Source organism: Protobothrops mucrosquamatus, unplaced genomic scaffold, assembly GCF_001527695.2.
Source record: "Protobothrops mucrosquamatus isolate PMUCROS unplaced genomic scaffold, P.Mucros_1.0 scaffold593, whole genome shotgun sequence".
Lineage (NCBI taxonomy): Eukaryota > Metazoa > Chordata > Lepidosauria > Squamata > Viperidae > Protobothrops > Protobothrops mucrosquamatus.
In genome coordinates, this window is record NW_015386892.1 from 641,626 (window position 1) to 663,014 (window position 21,389).

The window sequence follows — 21,389 nt, forward strand, 5'->3', positions numbered from 1 at the left end:
GGCAAACGGGCATCCCTTTTGCCAAGTTGCTCCCTGTCAGAAGCGGGTGGACGGAGGAGAGTGTGCAAACGCGGTTACCATGGCTCCATACAGATCCCTCAGAGCTGAGCCGCCGCCGAGGCGGGTGGGGGGCGAGGGAGCCCAGCCAGCCGGCATTGCATGGGCGCTTCCTGCAGTGCAGGCTGCCGGCTCTCCGCTCTGTGCATGTTCCAAGGCTTTAGCCCTCTCTGCCCATATGCCTGCCAGACGCCTGGTAGTGATCGGGGACCGACACGGAAGGATGAGTCACGGCTGGGGCTTGCCAGACTGCCAAAGCCTTTTGTAGCCCAGATTGCTTTTTTTTCTTTTCTTGGGGTTTTTTTTTTTAACCCTTTGCGTGCCGGGTGCTTTGAAGCCATTGCAGGGAGGGAGGGAGGGAAGGAAGGAAAAGAGGGAAGAGGGAAGAGAAAAGGGAAGGGAAAGGAGGGGAGGAGAGGGGAGGAGAGGGAAGGAAGGAAAAGAGGGAAGAAGGAAGAGGGAAGAGAAAAGGGAAGGGAAAGGAGGGGAGGGAAGGGAAGAAGCAAGGAAAAGAGGGAAGAGGGAAGAAGGAAGAGGGAAGAGAAAGGGAAGGAAAAGAGGGAAGAAGGAAGGGGGAAGAGAAAGGGAAGGAAAAGAGGGAAGAAGGAAGGGGGAAGAGAAAAGAGAAGGGAAAGAAGGGGAGGGGAGGGAAAGGAAAAAGGAAGGAAAAGAGAAAGAGGGAAGGAAAGGGAAGGGAAGAGAAAAAAGAGAAAGGAAGGGGCAAAGTCCAAAAGGCAAAGGCAAAGGGGAAACAATGTCATAAAATGGGGGGGGGTGCAACTTATTTAACAAGTGCCTTGCTTAGCAACAGAAACTGTAGATCCAATTGTGTTTATAAGTCAAGGACTAACTGTAGTCTTGAGAACAGAGATTGTAATTTACATCTTTGGGGACCGATCACTATGGCTGCATTTGAATCAAACTGGGCAAAATGTGCCCACTAGTGGATGCGTGGTTAGCAGGTAACAGAGCACCTGGTGGGGGCACTTTTAAGGCTGGTAATCTGGTTCGTTTCTTCCTATTTTTATTAAACAGCTTTATGATAGGGGATGGTCCGTAGGAAGGTTCTCTGGTGCTCTCTGAGCTGGGTGGTTTTCTTGCAGACGTTTCATTACCGAAATAGGTAATACCATCAGTGCTAGAAGGGAGTGGGGTTTGTGGAGAGGAGGAGGAGGAGGAAGGAGGATTGTGGGTCCATGGTGTTCTCTGAGTTTGATTGTTTCCTTGCAGACGTTTCATTAACCAGCTAGGTAACATCATAAGTGCTAGAAGGGAGGGGGGTTTGTGGAAAAGAGGAAGAGGAGGAAGAGGAAGAGGAGGAGGGGGAGGACTGTGGTGGGTCTTTGCTATTCTCTGAGTTTGGTTGTTTTCTTGCAGACATTTCATTACCCAACTAGGTAACATCATCAGTGCTAGAAGGGTCTGGGGCTTGCCTACTAGCACTGATGATGCCGCCTAGTTTGGTAACATCAGGGACCCCTCATTTCAGCCTTGAGCTACAAATATTCTCCTCTGGCGACAGTCAATATCTCCGAACCCAACTGGTGATGGCCCTGGCACATGGTATATTGTAAGGGAATAAATCAGTAGAGAGCATGAATTACCCAAAAATAAAAAGGGAGAGGTTTCAGGTCTATGGGACAAGACAAATGCAAATTATGAATGAAGACTTCGATCTTGCAGAATGGGATTGATTAAACCCAGGCAGGGCTGGGAAAGCATATGCTTCGATGGCATAAAAGGACTTAAATGCCTGCCTGAAAGGATGAATGGATATCATTTAAGTTGCCAGGGATGCTAGGAAAGTAGGAATCCATAAATTGATGACAGTTGTGTTATGCTCCAGTGAACGATGATAATGGGAAGAGCCAGAAAAAAAACCCCGTGCAATATTCTAATGGAGGTGATCTGGGAGAAAAAAAAAAACCCGTTCTCTTAGGTGACATAAACAGATGGGCAGAAATGAGATGAGAGAATGCAGAAGATTTGATGGGGCCACCTGAAGACACCAGGATGAAGGAGAGGACGGTCTGGTGAGCACCTGGTTTTTTATTTGTTTTTTTTTTTAAAGGCTCGTTTTGAACGCATGTGTACCTGGAAAAATATAACTTTAGAACGGGGGGCTCCAAACTTGGCAGTTTTAAGATCCGTGGACTTCAACTCCCATAATTCCCCAGTCAGCAGAGAATTCTGGGAGTTGAAGTCCACAAGTCTTCAATTTGCCAAGCTTGGACACACCTCTGTTCTAAAAGCATGGTGGATGTGAGAGTTGCTGGTGAAAGGCTGAGAGAATGCAGCATACCCCTCACAATGAGAGTCCTATTGAGCAGTTCCTTTGAAACTGAGAAAGAAAGAAAGAAAGAAAGAAAGAAAGAAAGAAAGAAAGAAAGAAAGAAAAGGAGGAGGAGGAGGAGGAGGAGGAGGAGGAGGAGGAGAGGAGAGGAGAGGAGAGGAAGTTTGTGTGTGTTACAAGGAAATTCGTTTATAGCTACTTCTCACAATTTGTAGCAGGGGACAGGGAGTGAAAATTATGGTTTTCCTAATTTACCGAGATTTACATCCATGAACTACATTTTTCTTATTTTTATACAGGAATAAGCCACGGACTAAACCCTGTTAACCAATAACGCAGGAAGCACCCTCTCCTTTTGAACAGAAGGAAACACAACGTACAACCCCATATAAAGTGATAACATATCAAATGATCTGGAATAGGAAATGCCAATTTACCTTTCCGGGCTTAAATCCTTCATTAAACAGCGGTCAGCCAGAACCCCCATCTAAAGCCCCAAACAGCTGGAAACAGACCAGCCTTTTGCAACAGGAAGAAACGCGGTTTTTCATTAAGTGCTGTTTCTCCACAACTTGGTTAAAAAAGAGCGAGTCCTTTTTTAAAAATGCCGATCTCCAAGCCAGCGGCGTTTAAAGACGCTGAGCTTGTTAGCTGGAGAGCTGACAACCGCGGTTCAAGACCCGGGGTGCCACACGACGGGGTGAGCTCCCTGTTCCTTGCTCCAGCTCCTGCCCAGCAGTTCGAAAGCATGCAAGTGCGAGTAGATAAATAGGTACCACTTCGGTGGGAAGGTAAACAGCCTTTGCTGTATAGCCATACTGGCCACATAACCACGGGAAATGTCTTCGGATAACGCCAACTTCTTTGGCCAAGAAACAGAGTTGAGCACCCATGCCTTAGAGTCAGACACGGCTGGACAGGGAAACTGTTTACCTCCAAGCCAAAGGAGATTGTCCCAGCTTCAACCGAAATGATTCCCCCAATTGCTTTGAGGCCACGTTCCTGGACCCCACGGGAACCCCACAGATCAAGGACTTCCAAGACACGTGTGGGCTGTCACTCACAGTTAGGGATGGCGCTCCAGTCCACGTGGGAAAAGAACGGATGACAGCAAAGGCCTTCGTAATCCAAGCGCTCTTTCGGCCCACACAATAAACCCTGCAGCAGATCGAGAAACTCGTGGCTGACCTTTACGTCCTGCGGGAATTTGAGGAACCTCTGCGTTTGAAAGAAACATAAATCTCCCTCAGCGGTTAAGAGAGAGGAAAAATTCTCCGTCTTGCCCGTAAAGCTTCCAAATTCAAAGCAAATAATAATAATAATAATAATAGTTTCCCCCCCCCAAAAAAACCCCTTTCCTCCAGAACGGCGATAGCATCACCGGGTCCCTTGAAAAGTTTTCCTCTGCCAAAGCTGAATTAACTCCCACGACGAAAGCTGCTCTTCTCCGATTTAAAAAGGGGATGTTTTAAATTGCTGCATCGAGACTTTATTGTTGCTAAGAATACATCCACCAGCGGCATTTAAGATCTTGGGGGAAGAGAAGATGCAAGGCAGCTTTGGGAAGCTGGCTTTGATCCCAGTCCCGGAGTTGAAGTTTTATTTCTTTCTTATAGCGACGCCCAATTCGTTTTGCTCCATTTTATGTTTTGTTAAGATTATTTTAACAGGCAGTCCTCGGCTTACAGCCATCCGTTTAGTGATCGTTTGACGTTACAACGGCACTGAGAAGAGTGACTTGTGACCGCGTTTCACATTTATGACCACTGCAGCACCCCTGTGGCCACGTGATCAAAATTCAGACGCTTGGCAGCTGACTCGCGTTTATGACGGTCGCAGCGTCCCAATCCGCTTCTGTGACCTTCTGACAAGCAAAGCCAATGGGGAAAAGCCAGATTCACTTTACAACTGGGTTACTGACTTAAAGGCTGCCAGTGATTCACTTAACAACTGTGGCGCTGGCAAATACTTAACCGGTCCTCGCACTTATGACGGTTGCAGCGTCCTAAAGTCGCCTGATTGTGATGCCGATGCTGGGGCAACTGGTTTGCATTGGCAACAGGGGTTACAGGGGGTCACGTGATCCCTTTTGCAACCAGCTTCCAATGGACAAGATCCATGGGGAAGCCGGCAGGAAAGGTGGCAAGGGGCAACCGGGGGGGGGGGTCTTGCTTAACGCCCGCCGTGATATGTTTAAGGTCAGTGCAAAAAAAGGGGATACAATGGAGTGTGATGACATGGTACCTTGCTTAACGACCACACGATTAATTTTCCAGTTCCAATTGTGGTTATACGACCGCTGTCCCCCTCCCTCACCAGCCCCTCCTGCCTCTAGCCCCCTTCCCCACATGCCCCTGCTCAGCCCTTCATTCCTCTCCCAGGATCCCCCCTGCCCCTCGGAACACTTTCCACAGTCCTTCCAGCCCCAGTGAGCGCCAGCCCCTCCCCATCCGCTCCTGCCTCTCGCCCCCTCCCCAAATCTCCCCTCAACCCTTGCTGCTCCAAAGCCCATCATCCCCCTCCCAGAAGCCCCCAGCCCCTGCGCCCCTTCCCCACCTCTAAGCCAGGGTCGTGCCCTCGAAGAGCTTGGGGGACGAGGCGTCCATGCTGAACTGGCCCCCCTCGACTGCAGTCCCCCTGCGGGCCCAGCCCCCGAAGCCACAGACCCCATTTTATGCGTATCCTCCATTGCCACCCACTCGAACGGAGAGAAGCTCAATTTCTACCTGAAAATTCAGGATGTTGTTGAAAGTTTTAGCCGAGGTCCCTTTGGTAAACGGCGATTTTCCGTAAGTCATTTCATAAGCGACCACCCCGAGGGACCACCAGTCGCATCCCGACCCATAGGAGGCTTTGCTGTTGCTCAAGGCACTAAGCACTTCCGGGGCCATGTAGTCAGGAGCGCCAGGGGGCACCTTGGCATCCACCTAGAACAGAAGGGAATCGGTTAGTTCAGCTTACTTAGGACAGCTGGAGTGAGCAGGTTAAGGTCACAGATCTTTGCCCAGTTTCTGGAAATGGAGAAGAGAAGCTCTAGTCGTAAGTCGTAAGTCAAATCAAATGCTCTCTTCAAGAGACGATGCATTTTGAATCTTGATTTCTTCCGAAAAACACACCCGTCCCATCTGGCTTGAGAAATTCTAATTTTTAAGCATCTCCCAGATTTCTTCAGAACGCAGTTTAAAAACTCATGTTCTCTCCCAACTCTTAGTCGGTGTTAGTTAAGTTTCAACAAAATCCCAGCTGGCTAAGGAAAATGCAAAGGAGGCCAAGACTATTTTAATTATAATTTCGCATTTTTTTTAAAAAAAACAAACTACTCAAGGTCAGTAGAAAAGGAAAGCTACGGTTTTCAGCCAGGACTCGTTTAATATGTAAAATTCTATCCGTTCAATTAGCTTAATCAAGAGGCTTTTCTTGTCACAATAAGAGACAAGCAGTTCTAACCGTAATCAAACCCACCATTATTTCCGACCATAACCTCAGCTTCCCCAATTACTCATTTGATGTTTTCCTCCCAAAATTAGCAGGCGCATGGTTAAACTCAAAGACCAGGGCAGAGCTACTCATGATCGCCAGTTGCCCACGGCTTCTGTTTACTTCAGCTGACAGACAGATGTTCCCTTCAGGACAAAGCAGGATAATTTAAAAGAACAAATACAAAAAGAGAGAGAGAGAGAAAGGGAAGGAAAGAAAGAGTAAAGAGGGCTCCCAGAATAGATTGTAGATACAGATAATAGAGTCCTCAGACTGGCCAGATTTTGTCTCTAGGTGTGATACAATTAAAAAAAAATCAGCTTGAAAGAATCACCACCGGTCATTCTTGGTTTTGAGCCTGACACATGGTGGCTGAAGAATTCTGGGAGTTGAAGTCCACCCATGATGTGATGGAATGTATTAAGGAGGTGGGTCCTCAAGAGGGAGGATTCCAGAGGAGGAAGAGGCAACTCAGCCTGGATATTGTGTGTGAGAAAGAGGGTGAGGACGGTCCCTCCTTAAGAGTTCACAGAGTATATTGTAGGGGCAAACAGTAGACTCCTTGGTCTGGCAAGATTTTTATCTAGAAGAGTGAAACTATAAGGAACTCAGCTTGGAAGAATCACCACCTGTCATTCTTGGTTTGGAGCCCGACACATGGTGACTGAGGAATCCTGGGAGTTGAAGTCCACACATGGTGGCTGAAGAATTCCATTCCAGAGAAAGAAGAGGCAACTTAGCCCAGTTATTATGTGTGAGAGAAAGAGGGTGAAGACCTCCTTAAGAGTTCCCAGAGTGCATTGTGAATACAGATAGTAGAGTCCTCAGTCTGGCAAGATTTTTATCTATGAAAGTGAAACAGTAAGGAACTCAGCTTGGAAGACTCATCATGTGTCATACTTGGTTTTAGGTTCTATCTATAATCACTGACAATGCTGACTGTGTATTCAGAGGCCGTGGTTCAGATCACGTTAGAGTCACTGCACAAACAATGCAACATTTGACTGTAGCCCTTAGCCAGAGTCTCAGACAGATGCTTATTTCCAGAATTTGGCCTTCAGGCCAATTTAATTTGGCCTAGTTGCTTTTCCAAGATCGTCACCCATCATCTGTGTAACTCTGTGATACAATTGCAATAGATGGCAATATCCAAGATTAAATGTCAATCTTTAATTTCTCCATTTCAAAAATATTTTATTACCGTTCTATCCGCCGTCATTTTGGCAGCAGAACCAAAACCCACCAACTTGATGTGCCCTGTTCTGTCAATGAGGATATTCTCTGGCTTAACATCTCTGTAAGACATAAAGAAGGTAAAGGAGGAATCAATAAAACTCTCTTTCTGAAATTAAAATTGCTTGCCCCATCACGCTGCTGCTGAAACCATTACAGGGATAAGAAATCAAAAAAAGATGCTTCCTAGTCTTCAGAACAATTTCAGGATACATTTTATCAGAAGCAAGTTGGGTTCACACAATTATAACCACATTGAAAGCTTAGCAATAGGTGTACACTCAGTCAGAAGTATTTATACTCTCCCCAGAACTGTTCAACTCCACTCAAGGTTTTCATGTCTAAGCCGGGACTAGAATTCACAGTCTCCTGGTGATTGGCCTAAAGTCACCCAGCCACTTTAGTGCCTAGGACAAGACTGTAATTCAGTCTCCTACTTTCTAGCCTGGTGCCTTAACCATTAGTCCAAACTGCCTCTCTTATGTTTGGTTAAGTATGCAGAACTGACAAACTCACCGATGGACATAGCCGATTTGATGGATGCTGTGAATGGCCAAAACTAATTCTGCTAGATAAAACTGTGTGGTGCTTTCCTCCAGTTGATCCTCGTATCTGTTTAAGAATGACAGTAGCTCTCCTCCGGGCTCATAATCCATAACCTTGACATCATGTGGAAGTAATCAGGCCCACATACAGAGGGAAATAAAATTTGTGAAACAGTAGATATTAAAGACGATGCGGTCTCTTGAAAATTAAAAAGCAGTTTCTGCATTTGATCACCTGGATCATATTTACATGCCGTTAAAGGTCAATAAGGAAGCGTGGGCTAAGCACACTCAGAGAAGAGTTCTCGTTTTTAACAGGAAGGATAAAAATGGCTCTTTTTTGTTTAATTTCCACACTCTCAATAAATCACAAAACCCAAGTTTTATTCTGCCTGAAATTTCCAGGAATTTCCCCCCCCCCCGAACCGGTCATTTAATCTATTGTTATCCTGCGAGTGGAATCGAATCCCATAATGAGAATTTCTATTTACTCTGAACTTTTCTCCTTCCTGTCTGCTTAAGGTTGCAACCTCCATCAGAAATGCACCGTTTTTATGCCTTTCAGTCAGTCCTGACTCTTAGTGGACAAGTCCCTGCAGTTTCCTTGGCAACATATTTTAGAAGTGGTTTGCCCTTGCTTGCTTCCTCCTACGCTGAGAGAGGGAGGGACTGGCCCAAAGTCACCCAGCTGGCTTTGCGCTTAAGGCAGGACTAGAACTCATGGTCTCCTGGGTTTCTAGCCGGGTGCCTTAACCACTATATCGCCCTTCCTTAAGTAAGGAGGTGAGTGGGTAGGTAGATGGACGACGTTGATACATATACGCCTCTATTTTTCCTTCTAACACACTTAAAGTTTTCTCCATTCATCACAGGTAGTCCTCGACTTACAACAGTTCAGTTAGTGGCCGTTCAAAGTTACGACAGCACTGAAAACAGCGACTTAGGACGGTTTTTCACACGTACAACCGTTGCAGCCTCCCCCATGATCACATGAATAAAATTCAGATGCTTGTCAACCGGCTCGTATTTATGACGGCCGCAGTGTCCCGGGGTCAGGTGATCTCCTTTTGCGACTTTCCGACAGGCAGTCAGTGGGAAATCCGGATTCACTTAACAACCGTGTGACCAATTTAACAACGGCGGTGATAGACTTAGTCGCCCTGGCAAGAAAGGCCGTAAAAATGGGGCAAAATTCACTTCTGTCTCACTTAACAACAGAAATGTTGGGCTCGATTGTGGTCGTAAGTCGAGGACCACCAGGACTTGCAAAATGATGTTTAACTCCATGCAGTTGTGATGTCATTGTTAATTTGCACAAGGCCCTTCGTTGGGCATGGGAGAAACGCTGCATTACCAACACAGGCCTGAAAGGTTTCAAATAGCCTCTTTTAAAAAAAGCCGGCACGGGAAAAAGATTTAAATATGGACACAACTGAAAAACTGTAAGCTCAGTTTGACACCCAATTTCCCTCTCAAACTGCTCTGAAGCCAGCATAGCACAACTCGGCTCTAAACAGCCAACTCCGTGCCTAAAACCCTACAAAGCCACAATGAGTTTTTGCAAACGCAAAGCTTACCAAGTAAAGATTTTTTTTATCTTGGAAGGCATAGTGAAGACGTGGGATCCAAGGGCTGGCATTCTGGGATAGGATATTTCTCTCTTCCTCAAAGAAGACCTAAAAAAAAAAGATTTTTTTAGAAGATTAAATTCATGAAGGGAGGGAGGGGGAAACGTGGATCTAACTTTAGATGTTGGAGTTGCATCGGAAACGGTCATGCCGATCACAAGCCACATATATTTTTTAGGCCTAATTGTTCCATTTAAGGAGCTCTCCATTTCCCAACTTATTAAAAAAACCAAGTTTCTAGCCCCTGTGAATGCAAGATGTAAACATTTGAGAGTTTGCTGGTAACATGGCCAAATATACTCCTCCGTCCTAACAAAAGAAATGTCACACCACAGATTTTGTCCCTTTTGGAAATGTTTGGAACATCAAGACACACGTACAAAGAGGGTGAGACTTTTGCACTGCAATGACACAATGCAACTTTCGCCAGAGTGTCCCAGTTGATCCTCCCTTCTGTGCTAGGAAGGATTTTTATATCGTTTTATATCAAGCCTGCCTATATTTCTGACAGGTCCCTAAGGGGATGCCAAGGACTGGATTTGCAAATTTCCTGCAATTGCCGTTAAACCTCTGCGGTTACAAAATTCTCCCACCAAACAGGGGCGTACCTGCTCTTTTTCCAGCAGTGTCTCCTTGCTCATCACCTTCATGGCATAAAGGTCACCGGTTGCCTTTTCTTTCACCAGCTGGACTTCTGCAAAATGACCGCATCCTAACAAATTCCGGATTTCAAAATCTTTCAAGCTGGGTTGAAGTTCCCGGAACTCGGCTATTGAATCTGAATCTGCAGAAGATCAGGAAGGTGGGGGGTGGGGGGTGGATGAGAAGGAACAAGCCATCAGATTAGCCTTTCTCAACTTCAGCAGCTTTAAGATAGGTGCACTTCAGTTCCCAGAATTCCCCGGCCAGTAGAGGCCGGGAAAGACTGCATTAGGTTGAATTTTACCAAATCAATCCCGTTTCACCCATAATACTGCTTTGATCTCCTCTGCGTACAAATCTCTGGGGTATTCAGGGAATTGAATCATAAAGTTCCTACGTTTGAGACAGACTGATTTACAAAAAGCCATGATTCTTTCTTCAAAACCCTTCCCCTTTAAGCAAACACGCTAAATGTTTTCAGGCTGCTCTGCTCTTTTGGATCTCCAGTAGTAGATCCCTTGCCGATAGACACAATCCTTGTTACTTCCTTCATCTCCCACTCTTTAAACCAAGGGTCCCCAATCCCCGGGCCGTGGACCAGCACCGTGCCGCGGCATGCCACAAAACCGGGCCGCGCAAACAAGCAAATTTTCATCCGTGGGATGTAGGCAGCACGCAGAACCTCGTCCCCCCCAGGTCCGTGGGAAAACCTCTCTCCACGGAACCGGTCCCTGGTGCCCAAAAAGTTGGGGGCCACAGTACCAGGCCAAACCAGACATCAATAGATGGCTATTAAGGCTGATGTTTCTCTCTTGTCAAGCAACGTCCGGTCCAAATTCTCCCAGAAAAATGGTGTTTGGAGGCTCTCAGAGGAAGTGAACCAGACCTACGCTTTTTAAAAAAATTGCCCGCATGCTTGATTTTCATTAGCAGAGGACTGCTGCATTCCTGGTACAGCACCATAAGGGCGTCCAGAATGCCTTCTCTCGAGAACGGAGACATCTGCTGTTGTGTCAGAGACGAGAGTTTCCCCTGAAAACAAAGGCAACAAGAACAGAAGAGTCATATTTACACACAATTAGTAAACTGTCCTATTTTAGAAACGTGTCATACACCGGGGTTGTTGGAGGTTGGTATAAAATGGCTGATGTCTTTCATTTTTACAGGAAGGGTTTGGGAGCTACAGGTGGGAGGGGGAGGCGAGAGGGAGGGGGGCAAGGGATGAAATTCCGTATTATCGCGATGCCAAATCTGCCAGTTCGATCTATGCATCCGACGCCAAGGTGCCACTAGACAAGGGCAGACTTTGTGCTGCGTATGTCATTCTGACGGTGTGTTGCCATCTCAGTTGTGTTGCTGCTGCTGCTGGACTACAACTCCCATCCTCCTTCCCGTGGGGCTGGAGGAAACTGGAGCGCAACCTCTGGAGGAGTTAGCTTCTCTAACCGCTCCCATTACACCGGTGTTTTCCCAACCTTGGCAACTCTAAGATACGTAGATGTCAACTCCCAGGGAAAACACTGCATCACATCAAATTAACCTGTTTTTAGAGCAACGATTTGGAAAGGAAAAAAAAAACCACACTGTCCTGTAAGCAAGAGAATCAGATGAAGAATAAGCAGCCTCACTGCCTCCTGCACAATTTCTAGTAAACAAGCTAAAAGCACCTTTTGCTCTTTCTTAATAGACTAATTGGAAACCAAACAGGTGTCTTTAAAAGGAAGCTTAGTTTTTGTCGCCCCAGAGGGCTAGGTCAGAACCAATAGGTTAAAACAATAAGGAATTCTGTTCAAGCTAGAGGTCAGAAAGATGTTCTTGACATGTTAGCCAATGGAACAGCCTGCCACATGAAGCGGTGAGTTGGGCTCCAACAGGGCAGATTAAATAGGAAACAAATTAACAAGCAAAGTTACCTGAAGGAGCAGGTTAAGCCGAGAAGCCCGGCTGGCAATAGATTCCATCGCGCCCGGTTCTGCTGGATGGGGTGTTGCATATTTAAATTTCAGCATCTTTATCCGCAAAGAACACCCCCACTAAGATAGAATCTGTAGTACATAATCTCTATTAGAAAGATTAACAAAAAAAGAGAGGAAGATATAAGACCTTTGGCTCTTTTAATTCTGGAAATCTTATTATGTTCTGCTATTAAATCATTTTAAAAGCAGTCTTGAATAGTAGTTAAGGCAGCAAGCTGGAGACTAGGAGACGGCGAGTTCCACCTTAGGCATGAAAATGGTTAAGTGACTTTGAGCCAGTCATTCTCAGGCATCCCATGGGCTGGTTGTTGTGGAGAAAATCGGTGGAGGAAGAACTATTGTACGTGTTAAAAAAAAAAACTATTGTACGTAGGTTAAAAAAAACCCTAAAAATCAACTCAGCCGGCGCACGCCGAAAATAAAGATTTCATAAATGACATTGTTTGATTAATAAGCGACAACTCCAAGGAATCTTATTATTGAATATATCAGTTTATAATCACTCCTCTCAGGCCCATAAGGCAGCCAGCAATCCAACTGTAACGCACAACCGTTTAAAGGCCCCAAAGGAAAAATGATAGCTAAAATAATTTTCCACCAGATTCAAAAAGCCTGGCTGAAGGAGACATCAGTTGGTTCTTCAGGATGAGAAAGTCAGGGTTGAACGAGATTCTTGCTTCCACGGTTTGACGACCGGAAGAGGACATAAAAGTTATTAAACCCTGACTTTTAAACCACAAATAGGTTTCCTGGACCCATTCCTTTTTCCCTCTGGTCTGACGGGGCAGCCATTAGCCAGATGTCAGAGGGGGAAAAATGATCATTTTGAGGCAGATGTTAGCAACACTGGAACAGGCAATTGTGATGAGAATCCATGAGGGATTAACCTTCCCAGTTTTCTCCCTGCTGGAGAAAGATGCTGCTTTCTTTGCCCAAGGGGAAATTTGGCATCTCCAGCCCCAGCCTTGAACGCATCATCCGAGTCTCACAACTATCGTGTCCACAAAGGAAAAATTATAAAAGATACAGGGAGCCATTGACTTTCTGTTATTAAGCTAGAGTGAGTTTTGCCCGCATCTTACCGCTTTTGCCACAGTTAAGTGAATCTGCAGTTGTTAAGGGAACTGCGCGGATATTAAGCGAATCTTTCTTCCCCCCCCCCCGTGGGCTTTGCTTGTCAAAAGCTGATTGGGAAGGTTGCAAACGGAGATCACATAACCCAAATGGCAGCACAACGGTCATAAATACATGCCCAGGGTCCGGTTCTGATCACATGGCCCTGGGGACACTGCAGCAGTTGTGTGAAAAAAATGGTCCTAAGGCTATTTTTTTCAATATTGTTATAATTACAAATGGTCACTAAATGAATGGTTCTAAATCAAGGACTACCCGTACAGGAGGGAATAGATGACGAACAAAGCAAGGAGCTGCCTTATTTGACAATATTTATGACTCATTAAAAACCCAGCCTATTCTGGGCAAGATACAAGAGCAAAACCAACAGTAACAAGTGAAATAATCCAAAACACACATCATGGGTGTGCATAAAAGTAAATGAATAGAAAAGAATAGAATAGGAATAGAAAAATAAAATATAGAATAGAATAGAATAGGAATAGAATAGAAAAATAGAATAGAGAATAGAGAATAGAGTAGAATAGAATAGAATAGAATAGAATATAAAATATAGAATAAGAGAAAAGAGAATAGAACAGAATAGAAATAGAAATATAGAAATAGGAATAGAGTAAAAATATAGAAAGGAATAGAACAGAACAGAATAGAAATATAGAAATAGGTATAGAATAACTTTATTGTCACTTTAAATGTACGCTAATCAGCATACATTAAAATGAGATTTTGTTTACATTTTATATATATATATACACACATATATATAAATGTATATATATAGTAAAATTAAGACAAAAAGAAACGCCAGCCCAGCCAAACCGAGCCAGCCAGTTCTTGGGGGGCTCCCCAACGCCCACACCTGAAAACTCGGGTTCGGCGTTCTGCATTCTATTGCATTACACGTAACTATTCCATTAAGGACAGCGCAACGAGCACCTCTGAGCATGTGCAGAGAACCCCTTCGGCTGGCCAACACTGCCCCCCCCCCCACGCTTCCCTCAGCTGAGGCTTACTCGCTCCCGGCGCCCTCCCGGGAAGCGCCGACCCGAAGTTCCGCCGCCGCCAGCTCCCCTCACGCGTCCCGCGGCGCGGCTCCCGCCATCGGCGTTTGAACGGAGCCCGCCCGGAAGCCCCGCCCCGCCTTCGCCCCGCCCTCCCGGCCGCTCTGACCCGCCGATTCGCGTCATCGGCGCTCTCCGCCAATCCTCGCTGGGGATGACGTCACCGAGGGGGCGGGCAGGTCCGCGTGCGTGCCGGCCCGCGTCCTGCTGACGCGTCCCCTGCCCGCTAGGGAGGCCCCGGGGGGGCGTGGCCAAGCGAGCCCAACGGTCGCAACTATTCTCGGAGGGGCGGGGCGGCTGAGGTCACGTGCCCCGCGAGAGTTCCGTGATGCAGGCTCCAGCGCTGCGTTCGCACGACGCGTGTTGCGTGTTCAGCGGCAGTAAATCATCATCATAATAAAAATTATTAACCAGTTTTGGTCAATATAGGATGTAAGGCAATATACAAAGCTAAAAAAAGGGCTAATTATATAATATATATATATATATATATATATATATATATTGGACTTGAAGCATTTATGGCAACGCAAAGACTCCAAGCTAATGGTGCATTTAACTCCTCCCCCCCAGCTCTGCCTGCTCTTCTCCTACAGCTGGGCTGTCACCTCTGTTGTTTCACATGCTTTGTGATGTCACAACAGCTGGACAGCTACTTGGCCTGGCCAGTGTCCCTGGGCAGCAGAAGAGCATGGGAAGGTAAAGAGGCAAGTTCCTTGTCTTTCAGTCTCGCAGAATCATGTCCAACCTTCAACCCAAAGAGTGCCCCAACGCCGAAGGCATGGTCCCGGTGACCATGATGAGGTCGGACATCGATTGGATGCATTGCCGCGCCGGCCTCTGCAAAGTCAGCCTGTTTGACGACAAAGTCCCGACCGACAAACAGCGGAAGCTGGTCTGTTTTGTCGACGTCTCCAGCCTGAGCGCCAAGAACCAAGACCAGGATGCCTTGTCCACTTGCAGTGAGTTCAACGGCACGGAGGCCCTGGAAGGAATCGACCTGGGGGAGAGGGAGATCGTGGTCATCAGAGACGAGAAGAAGGGCTTGTCCAACACCGAAGGGGCCGTGTGTTTCTTCAAGCAAAGCTCCTGCGAGAAAGGGAACGTGAGCGGTTGGCTCAACAGGGATCTTGAGAAGTACGCCATTGGATTCCAGCATGCTCTCAGCCCTTCGAAAGGACCCAGGAAAAACCTGCCTTGCGAGGCGGTGGCAGCAGAGAGGACGGTTCAGAACGGACCCGCTCCTTTTGGCTGTTCTGGTGCCTAAGACTCGGGAGTCGTTCTGTCCGTGAGAAGCTGCATCTTTGGACCTTCAAATGACATGCAAAGAGATCAAAGATCATCAATAAATTCTTTTTGTAAATGAATGCTGCAGTGAGCTGTCATTATTATAATCTGAGGTCGGGTAACAGCCAGGAGCTGACCTGCACGGTGGTTATCACCCCAAAAAAATGTCTAGATTGTGACCCGGTAGTCCCACAACCTTACTGCCTCAGAGACCCGGTTTCTTGTGTTTTATTCTGAATCACAGCTTTTTTGGCTCTGTGTGTGTGGCTTGGCTTCCCTCCTCCCCTCAAGTTGCTGCACTCATTTCTATCTTTGGAAGGCTTGGCAATTGGCCTCCTACGCCTTATTTTATTTTCCTCCCCAAATTAGTAATGATGTGCAGTTGGCTTTGTCATACTTGGCCCTGAAACCATCGTCTTCTTTTTTTTTTTAAAATGGTTTCTGCAAAAATAAACTCTTGGGCTGTGTTTCTTGTTTCCTCCATTGTTCGTCTGCTGACATTTGTTTAGACTCTCTTGCAAGGATGCATATTTGGAGGATTTCTGAAAAGTAATTAAAGCCTGGCATCAATGGAAACAACGAGAGAAATGTGTAATAACAAAAAGTGGCATTTTATTTGGTCCGTGCTAAATCGTTGCCTGCTTGGCACGGACTAAAGCACCGAGTGCCACCGAGTGATTAATTTGGTTTTGGCTTAGTTGATGGTTTTGTCTATGAAACCACAATTGCCTGGCGTCAGAGATGGTAGTAAACAATAAACTATGATTTACAAGCCATCAATGCTTTCCCGATGATTCCTTCCCAGCTCCATTGAACTTCAACTCCCAGAATTCTCAGTGACAGGACTGGAAGGCACCAAATGACATCTTCTGAGGTTGGCTCCTTCAACAGGTTTTACAGCAGGGGTCTTCAAACTTGGCCCTTTGATGACTTGAGGACTTCCACTCCCAGAATTCCTCCACCAGCGTGCCTGGCTGAGAAATTCTGGGAGTTGAAGTCCTCAAGTCATCAAAGGGCCAAGTTTGAAGAGCCCTGTTTTACAGCATCCTTTTTAGACTCCAGGTAGTCCTTGATTTAACAGACACCTATCTGAAATGATATAGGGTCTCCTGCTTGAGCAGGGGGTTGGACTAGAAGACCTCCAAGGTCCCTTCCAGCCCTAGGATTCTACGACTATCAATAGGGTTACAAAAGTTGTGTGCATTGTTGCTATCCAGCCCAACACTGCCCCCTGCTGGCGATCAGTGGTAGGAAAAAGCATTGCCAATCAGACCTGTCATGAAATTTAAAATCCGGACCTAACTGCGTGCTTTGAAGCATTAAATTAAACGAAGCAGGATTTACCCAACTCCATAACATATTGAACCCCAGAATTAACGCTTGGCAGTGCAAAACCAAGTCAGAAGACAAGTCCACCTCGTTGTGGCATTATTCCCTGCAAACAGAAAAGTAGCACAACAAGATAAAAAGGGAACTGGAAGTTATCTTTTTGTTATGCTGGCAATAAGTAAGACCCAACGGACTTTGGTTAGCTTAGAGCTCGGATTGTTGTATGAATCGCCTTGTATGAAAAGTCCAGCAAATCAGAACAATGTCAACACCCAAACCTAATAATGATAAAAAGCCAACATGAAGCAGGTTGAAATAAACGTTTTATTTTAAAATTAAAAAAGCCTTAAGGCATGTCCCAAATTTTGGACACATTCTGTAACTCAGCCCATTTGAGGGGTTCAAAAGTGGTTACCCTACAATGCACTGTTTTGCCCAGCCAAAGGTTACAGGAATCAGAGTTTTAGTAGCATGTTGGTAAAAAATAAGTAAATAAAAGGAATAATACCCTACCTTTTTCAACCTCGGCAACTTTTAAGAGGCGTGGACTTCAATTCCCAGACCTTTTTTTAATTTATTTTTTGGTCCATGTTGAAAGTCGTGGTTCAAACCCGAGTCGCTATAGCAACTTGACAATGAGATGAGACATGCTCGGTAACGCTTCCCCGGGATTATATCCTGAAAAATAAAATCCGATCACAATACGAAAATGACTAAGAGCTGAGCTGAAATGAAACGTGGTGGATGTTGCTACCTGCCAATTAGGAGACACGGAGAGGAAAAGTAATCACTGGCAGGCCTGCTCTTAAGGCCAACGCACCACGTCCTTGCACGGCTCTTTATATAACAGCCACCACATTGTTTTCAAGGGGGAGGGGGGCATGAGCAATAAAACATGCCATGTGGGAAGTATTAGTAAGTCTGGAACAAACTTTCCCGGGATAGATGCCTTTCCTTCCCCCGGACGTGATTAGTCTGGAATGGTTATGAACATTAAAACTCGGATTCAAGCCCCACTTATCTGCCTGTTGACTCGGTGGTAGCTCTTTCTCCTTTCTTCCGAGGCCATTCCCTCTGACCGTTGATTTCGTAGGAGCTCTTCCTAGCCTGTCTTCCCTCTGACTTGGTAGCAACTTGTCCTCCAAGGCCATTCCTCCTTCCATCTACAATACAGAAGTCTTCTTTTGGATTTTTTTAATTTTGTATTTTTGTATTTTCCAGGCTAACCTGCAGCCCTGGATTTTCCTGATGGCTTACCATGTCTGACTTCCTTCAGCTGTTCACGATCAGCTCCCAGCTAGCTGGGAGAGACTGGATCCAGAGAGCTCAACCATCCAGACAGGCTAGATCACAGAAGAGGGCTCAGCCGACTGTTTATCCCAAATTTATTTCCTACGCATCCTCCCTTAAAAAAAGCATCCCCGTATGGATTTGGACCTGAGCAATCTTTTGCTCCACTTCTTCCAAGCACAATGAAGCAAATGGACTGACAGTGCATGAGGGATTTCAAAGTAACCCCCTCCATTTTTTTTCTGCCAATGGCAATCAATAATGACAGATTGTTTGGGACTGCAGATTAACGGGAGGTTGTGCAGTAAACAAAACATTCACGTCCCCAGAGCGAGCGTGTGAAGGGAGCTGCGGATAGGCTGAGGCGCTGATGTGACCCAGTGCGGGGGCCATTAAGAAATGGCACGGTGATAGAGTCACACACACTTTTAGCCATCGTCGTATGAATTGTGGGCCCCTTCTCCTGCAGCTCAGCTGAGGAATCTAGGGCACAGCTTTGTTTGGGGTGGATTAAAGCCCTCGATCTGTAATCCCTTTGTGTGCTAGACTCTGGAAAGAGATTTGGAGATACATTGCTCAAGTGGGATCTAGGTAATCAGGCCAGAAGATTACAAAAAAATCTTCCAGAATGGGACACACTCTATTTTTCTTCTGGAACAGAAGCACTAGTGATTTGTACAATGATCTGGCATCACTCCATGCTTCTCTTTTGTACTTCCATCACAACATCACACACACTATGATACGCTTTCGTCCTTTGGATCCTGGTGGACGTGCCTGCAAATTGTGTTAAACTTTGGGTTTGCTCAGCCGTACTCCATTGAATAATTCATGATAGTTATGTCTGGATTACATTTCCCCAAAAAAAGCACATCATGAGTTGGTCTCAGCTTAGTGCACCACAAGTATTCCATCACCGTGATCGTAAAACCCAGTTTATGGCTTGAAACATTGTGGAACCTAGCCAACTGTAGCTTATTCAGTTCTGCCATATTTACAGAATCCTGGCTTCCTGCAGCATATGAAACCAAGTTCTTCCTAGCCTGGGAACCTCTAGTGCTGGAAAATTACCAGTGGCCTTCATGTTAAGAAATTATGGGTGTTGTAGTCCAGTACAACATAACCCGCAAGCTAAGGAAAGACTACATCAGTAAGTTTTTTTGATATTATGAGGGTTTTTTCTTTACTATTCTAACGGCTGTCTTCACACAACATGTTATTTTATTTCATCAAGGTTTGTTGAATAAACCACTAATAGTTAGCTCAACAAAACAACTGACAAGGGGCTTCAATCACTTCCCTGACTATTTTTGTCCCTGCTTGTCCAACAATCTTAGTAGCTGCAAAATTGAATGTGTGCCCTTTTTCATTGCTGGGTGAGGCTACTGATGGGTTCGGGTCTCCTCATCTGACCACTTGCTGTTATGATAGATCTATTATGATGGTCCACTCCAGACACCCAATTTGTAAAGGGCACCTGGGGATTTCCCCGACAACTCACAGACAGTTCTGTCTTTTGTGCATCTCAGGAATATGGAAAAAGCCTAAAACACATCCGGATGACGAGGCTCATTCATTCTCTAAAAATGATATCTGATGAAAGACAAGGATTTATATTTCTCTGTCTTAGGAACCTTATCAACAACTACTCAAAATCTGGAGAAAAAAAATCTCAAAATGAAGACTGTTCATTCATTGCACTGTACTTGTGTGTGGGTTTAGCTTAGCGTGTGATGCAAATGCAATCAATTGGGCTTTATATAACAAAACTACTTCTACACAACATTGCTTTTACAACAATAAATTCACTGGCCTGGTTCATACATTTTACTGAGCTAAAACGAGGCTCTTTGATGTAGCATGTTCTATTAACCAATAGAAACTTGGTGTACGATAATATATGAATTTACCTCCAGCCCTAAACTGGGGGATAAATACTTTTTCATGCCTGAAGAATGAAAAACAACAAGCATTAAATAACTTGAGGTGCATTCACTGAGTAGGCTACATTAGCCAAGAGGCTAATCCTGGTTGAGTTTAATCTCAACTGTTATTTATCAATTTAGGGAAGGGATGTGTCTTGGGGAGCTCCCAGCTCTGAGGTTGGCTTTTGGTTCAATGGATTGTATAAAATCAGAAAACAAGTCAATACACTAACTGGGTTAAACATGTTGGTTAAACATCTAAGACGGTGTTTCTCAACCTTGACAACTTTAAGATGCGTGGACTTCGACTCCCAGATTTCTCCCAGGCTGGCTGGGGAATTCTGGGAGTTGAAGTCCACATCTTAAAGCATGTTGGCTGGGGAATTCTGGGAACTGAAGTCTACACATCTTAAGCACGCTGCTTGGGGGATTCTGGGACTCGAAGTCTTCAAATTGTCCCGGTTGAGAAACGCCGGCCTAGGACTTCATTGCCCTTCCCTGGCCTTTCCCACCGTGCACCCTGCTTTCCTCTCGCCCCGAAGAACAGCCGGCACCGGGTTGAGCCCTCCTCGCCCAACAGGCCAGCGCGAATGTTCTGGTGCCATCCGGGACGGGCGGGGGTTAAGCCTGGGGAGGGGCGGCGCAACACCTGTGGGCGTGACCGTGGAGACACCCGTCTCGACCAATCAGAGCCGTCGGCCGAACAGGTGTTCTCTGGCGTCACGGGCTGGGGAGGGGAGGGGTGGAGGAGCCGGCCGCCCCTCCACCGCCGCCGCCGCCACCGCCGGTGGCTTCGCGAGCTTCCCGCGTCCGCGCGATGTTTGGCCGGCGCTCCGGCGGCGATGGGGCTCGGCGCGCGGGGCTGCCAAGCGGGGCCGCCGGCAGCAGCAGCAGCAGGAGCAGCAGCAGCAGATCCACCCCCGGCCCCCGCAGCAGCAACGGCCCGCTCCCCTCCAGCCCCGGCCGGGCGCCCGGCTCGCCTTGAGAGCGCCGGGCTGCGGAGGCGGCGGCGGCGGCCCCAGCGGGCGTAGGCGGCCGCTGCCCTTGCGCGCCTCCCCGGAGGAGGCGGCGGCGGAGGAGGAGGAGGACCGGGAGCCGGGAGGAGAGGCCAGCGGCCCGAGAGCGGCCCGCTGCGGGCTCCGGGCTCCCTCCTCCTCCTCCTCCTCCTCCTCCTCGGCGCCTGGAGTGGCCCGGGGCCCGGCCATGTCCGCCTCCTGCTTGGCGGGACCCCTTTCAGCACCTTCCGAGCTGGACAGCGCCTGCCGCATGGAGCGCCCGGGAAGCGCCGCGCCGGCCCCGCCGCCCTCGACGGCCGGGCAAGAGACGGGCGGGCCGGCTGCTCTTCTTCCGGCGGCGGCGGCGGCCTCCCCGTCGGTGGGCGGCGAGCTGGAGCTGGCGCTGGAGGAGGAGCTGGCCCTGCTGGCCTCGGCCGGGGAAGGGCCCGGGGAGGCCGAGGCGCAGGGCCCGGCGGCGGCGTCGCCGCCTCCAGCCGAGCCGGAGCTGCTGGCGCTG

The 21,389-nt window shown here is 47.1% G+C and overlaps 1 protein-coding gene across 2 annotated transcripts in view; it reads right to left on the reverse strand.

Moving 5' to 3' along the window:
* Positions 1–11,884, reverse strand: part of CIT (citron rho-interacting serine/threonine kinase) — a 70,722-nt gene extending 58,838 nt beyond the window's left edge. For both annotated transcript variants that reach the window (XM_015817473.1, XM_015817472.1), the window contains exons 1-8: positions 11,789–11,884; positions 10,766–10,907; positions 9,842–10,017; positions 9,183–9,281; positions 7,577–7,719; positions 7,029–7,122; positions 5,077–5,277; positions 3,415–3,568 (exon numbers count right to left, since the gene is read on the reverse strand). In XM_015817473.1, the coding sequence (XP_015672959.1) occupies positions 3,415–3,568; positions 5,077–5,277; positions 7,029–7,122; positions 7,577–7,719; positions 9,183–9,281; positions 9,842–10,017; positions 10,766–10,907; positions 11,789–11,884 (1,105 nt within the window). The remainder of the gene's footprint in view (positions 1–3,414; positions 3,569–5,076; positions 5,278–7,028; positions 7,123–7,576; positions 7,720–9,182; positions 9,282–9,841; positions 10,018–10,765; positions 10,908–11,788) is intronic.
* Between the last annotated feature and the right edge of the window lie 9,505 nt (positions 11,885–21,389).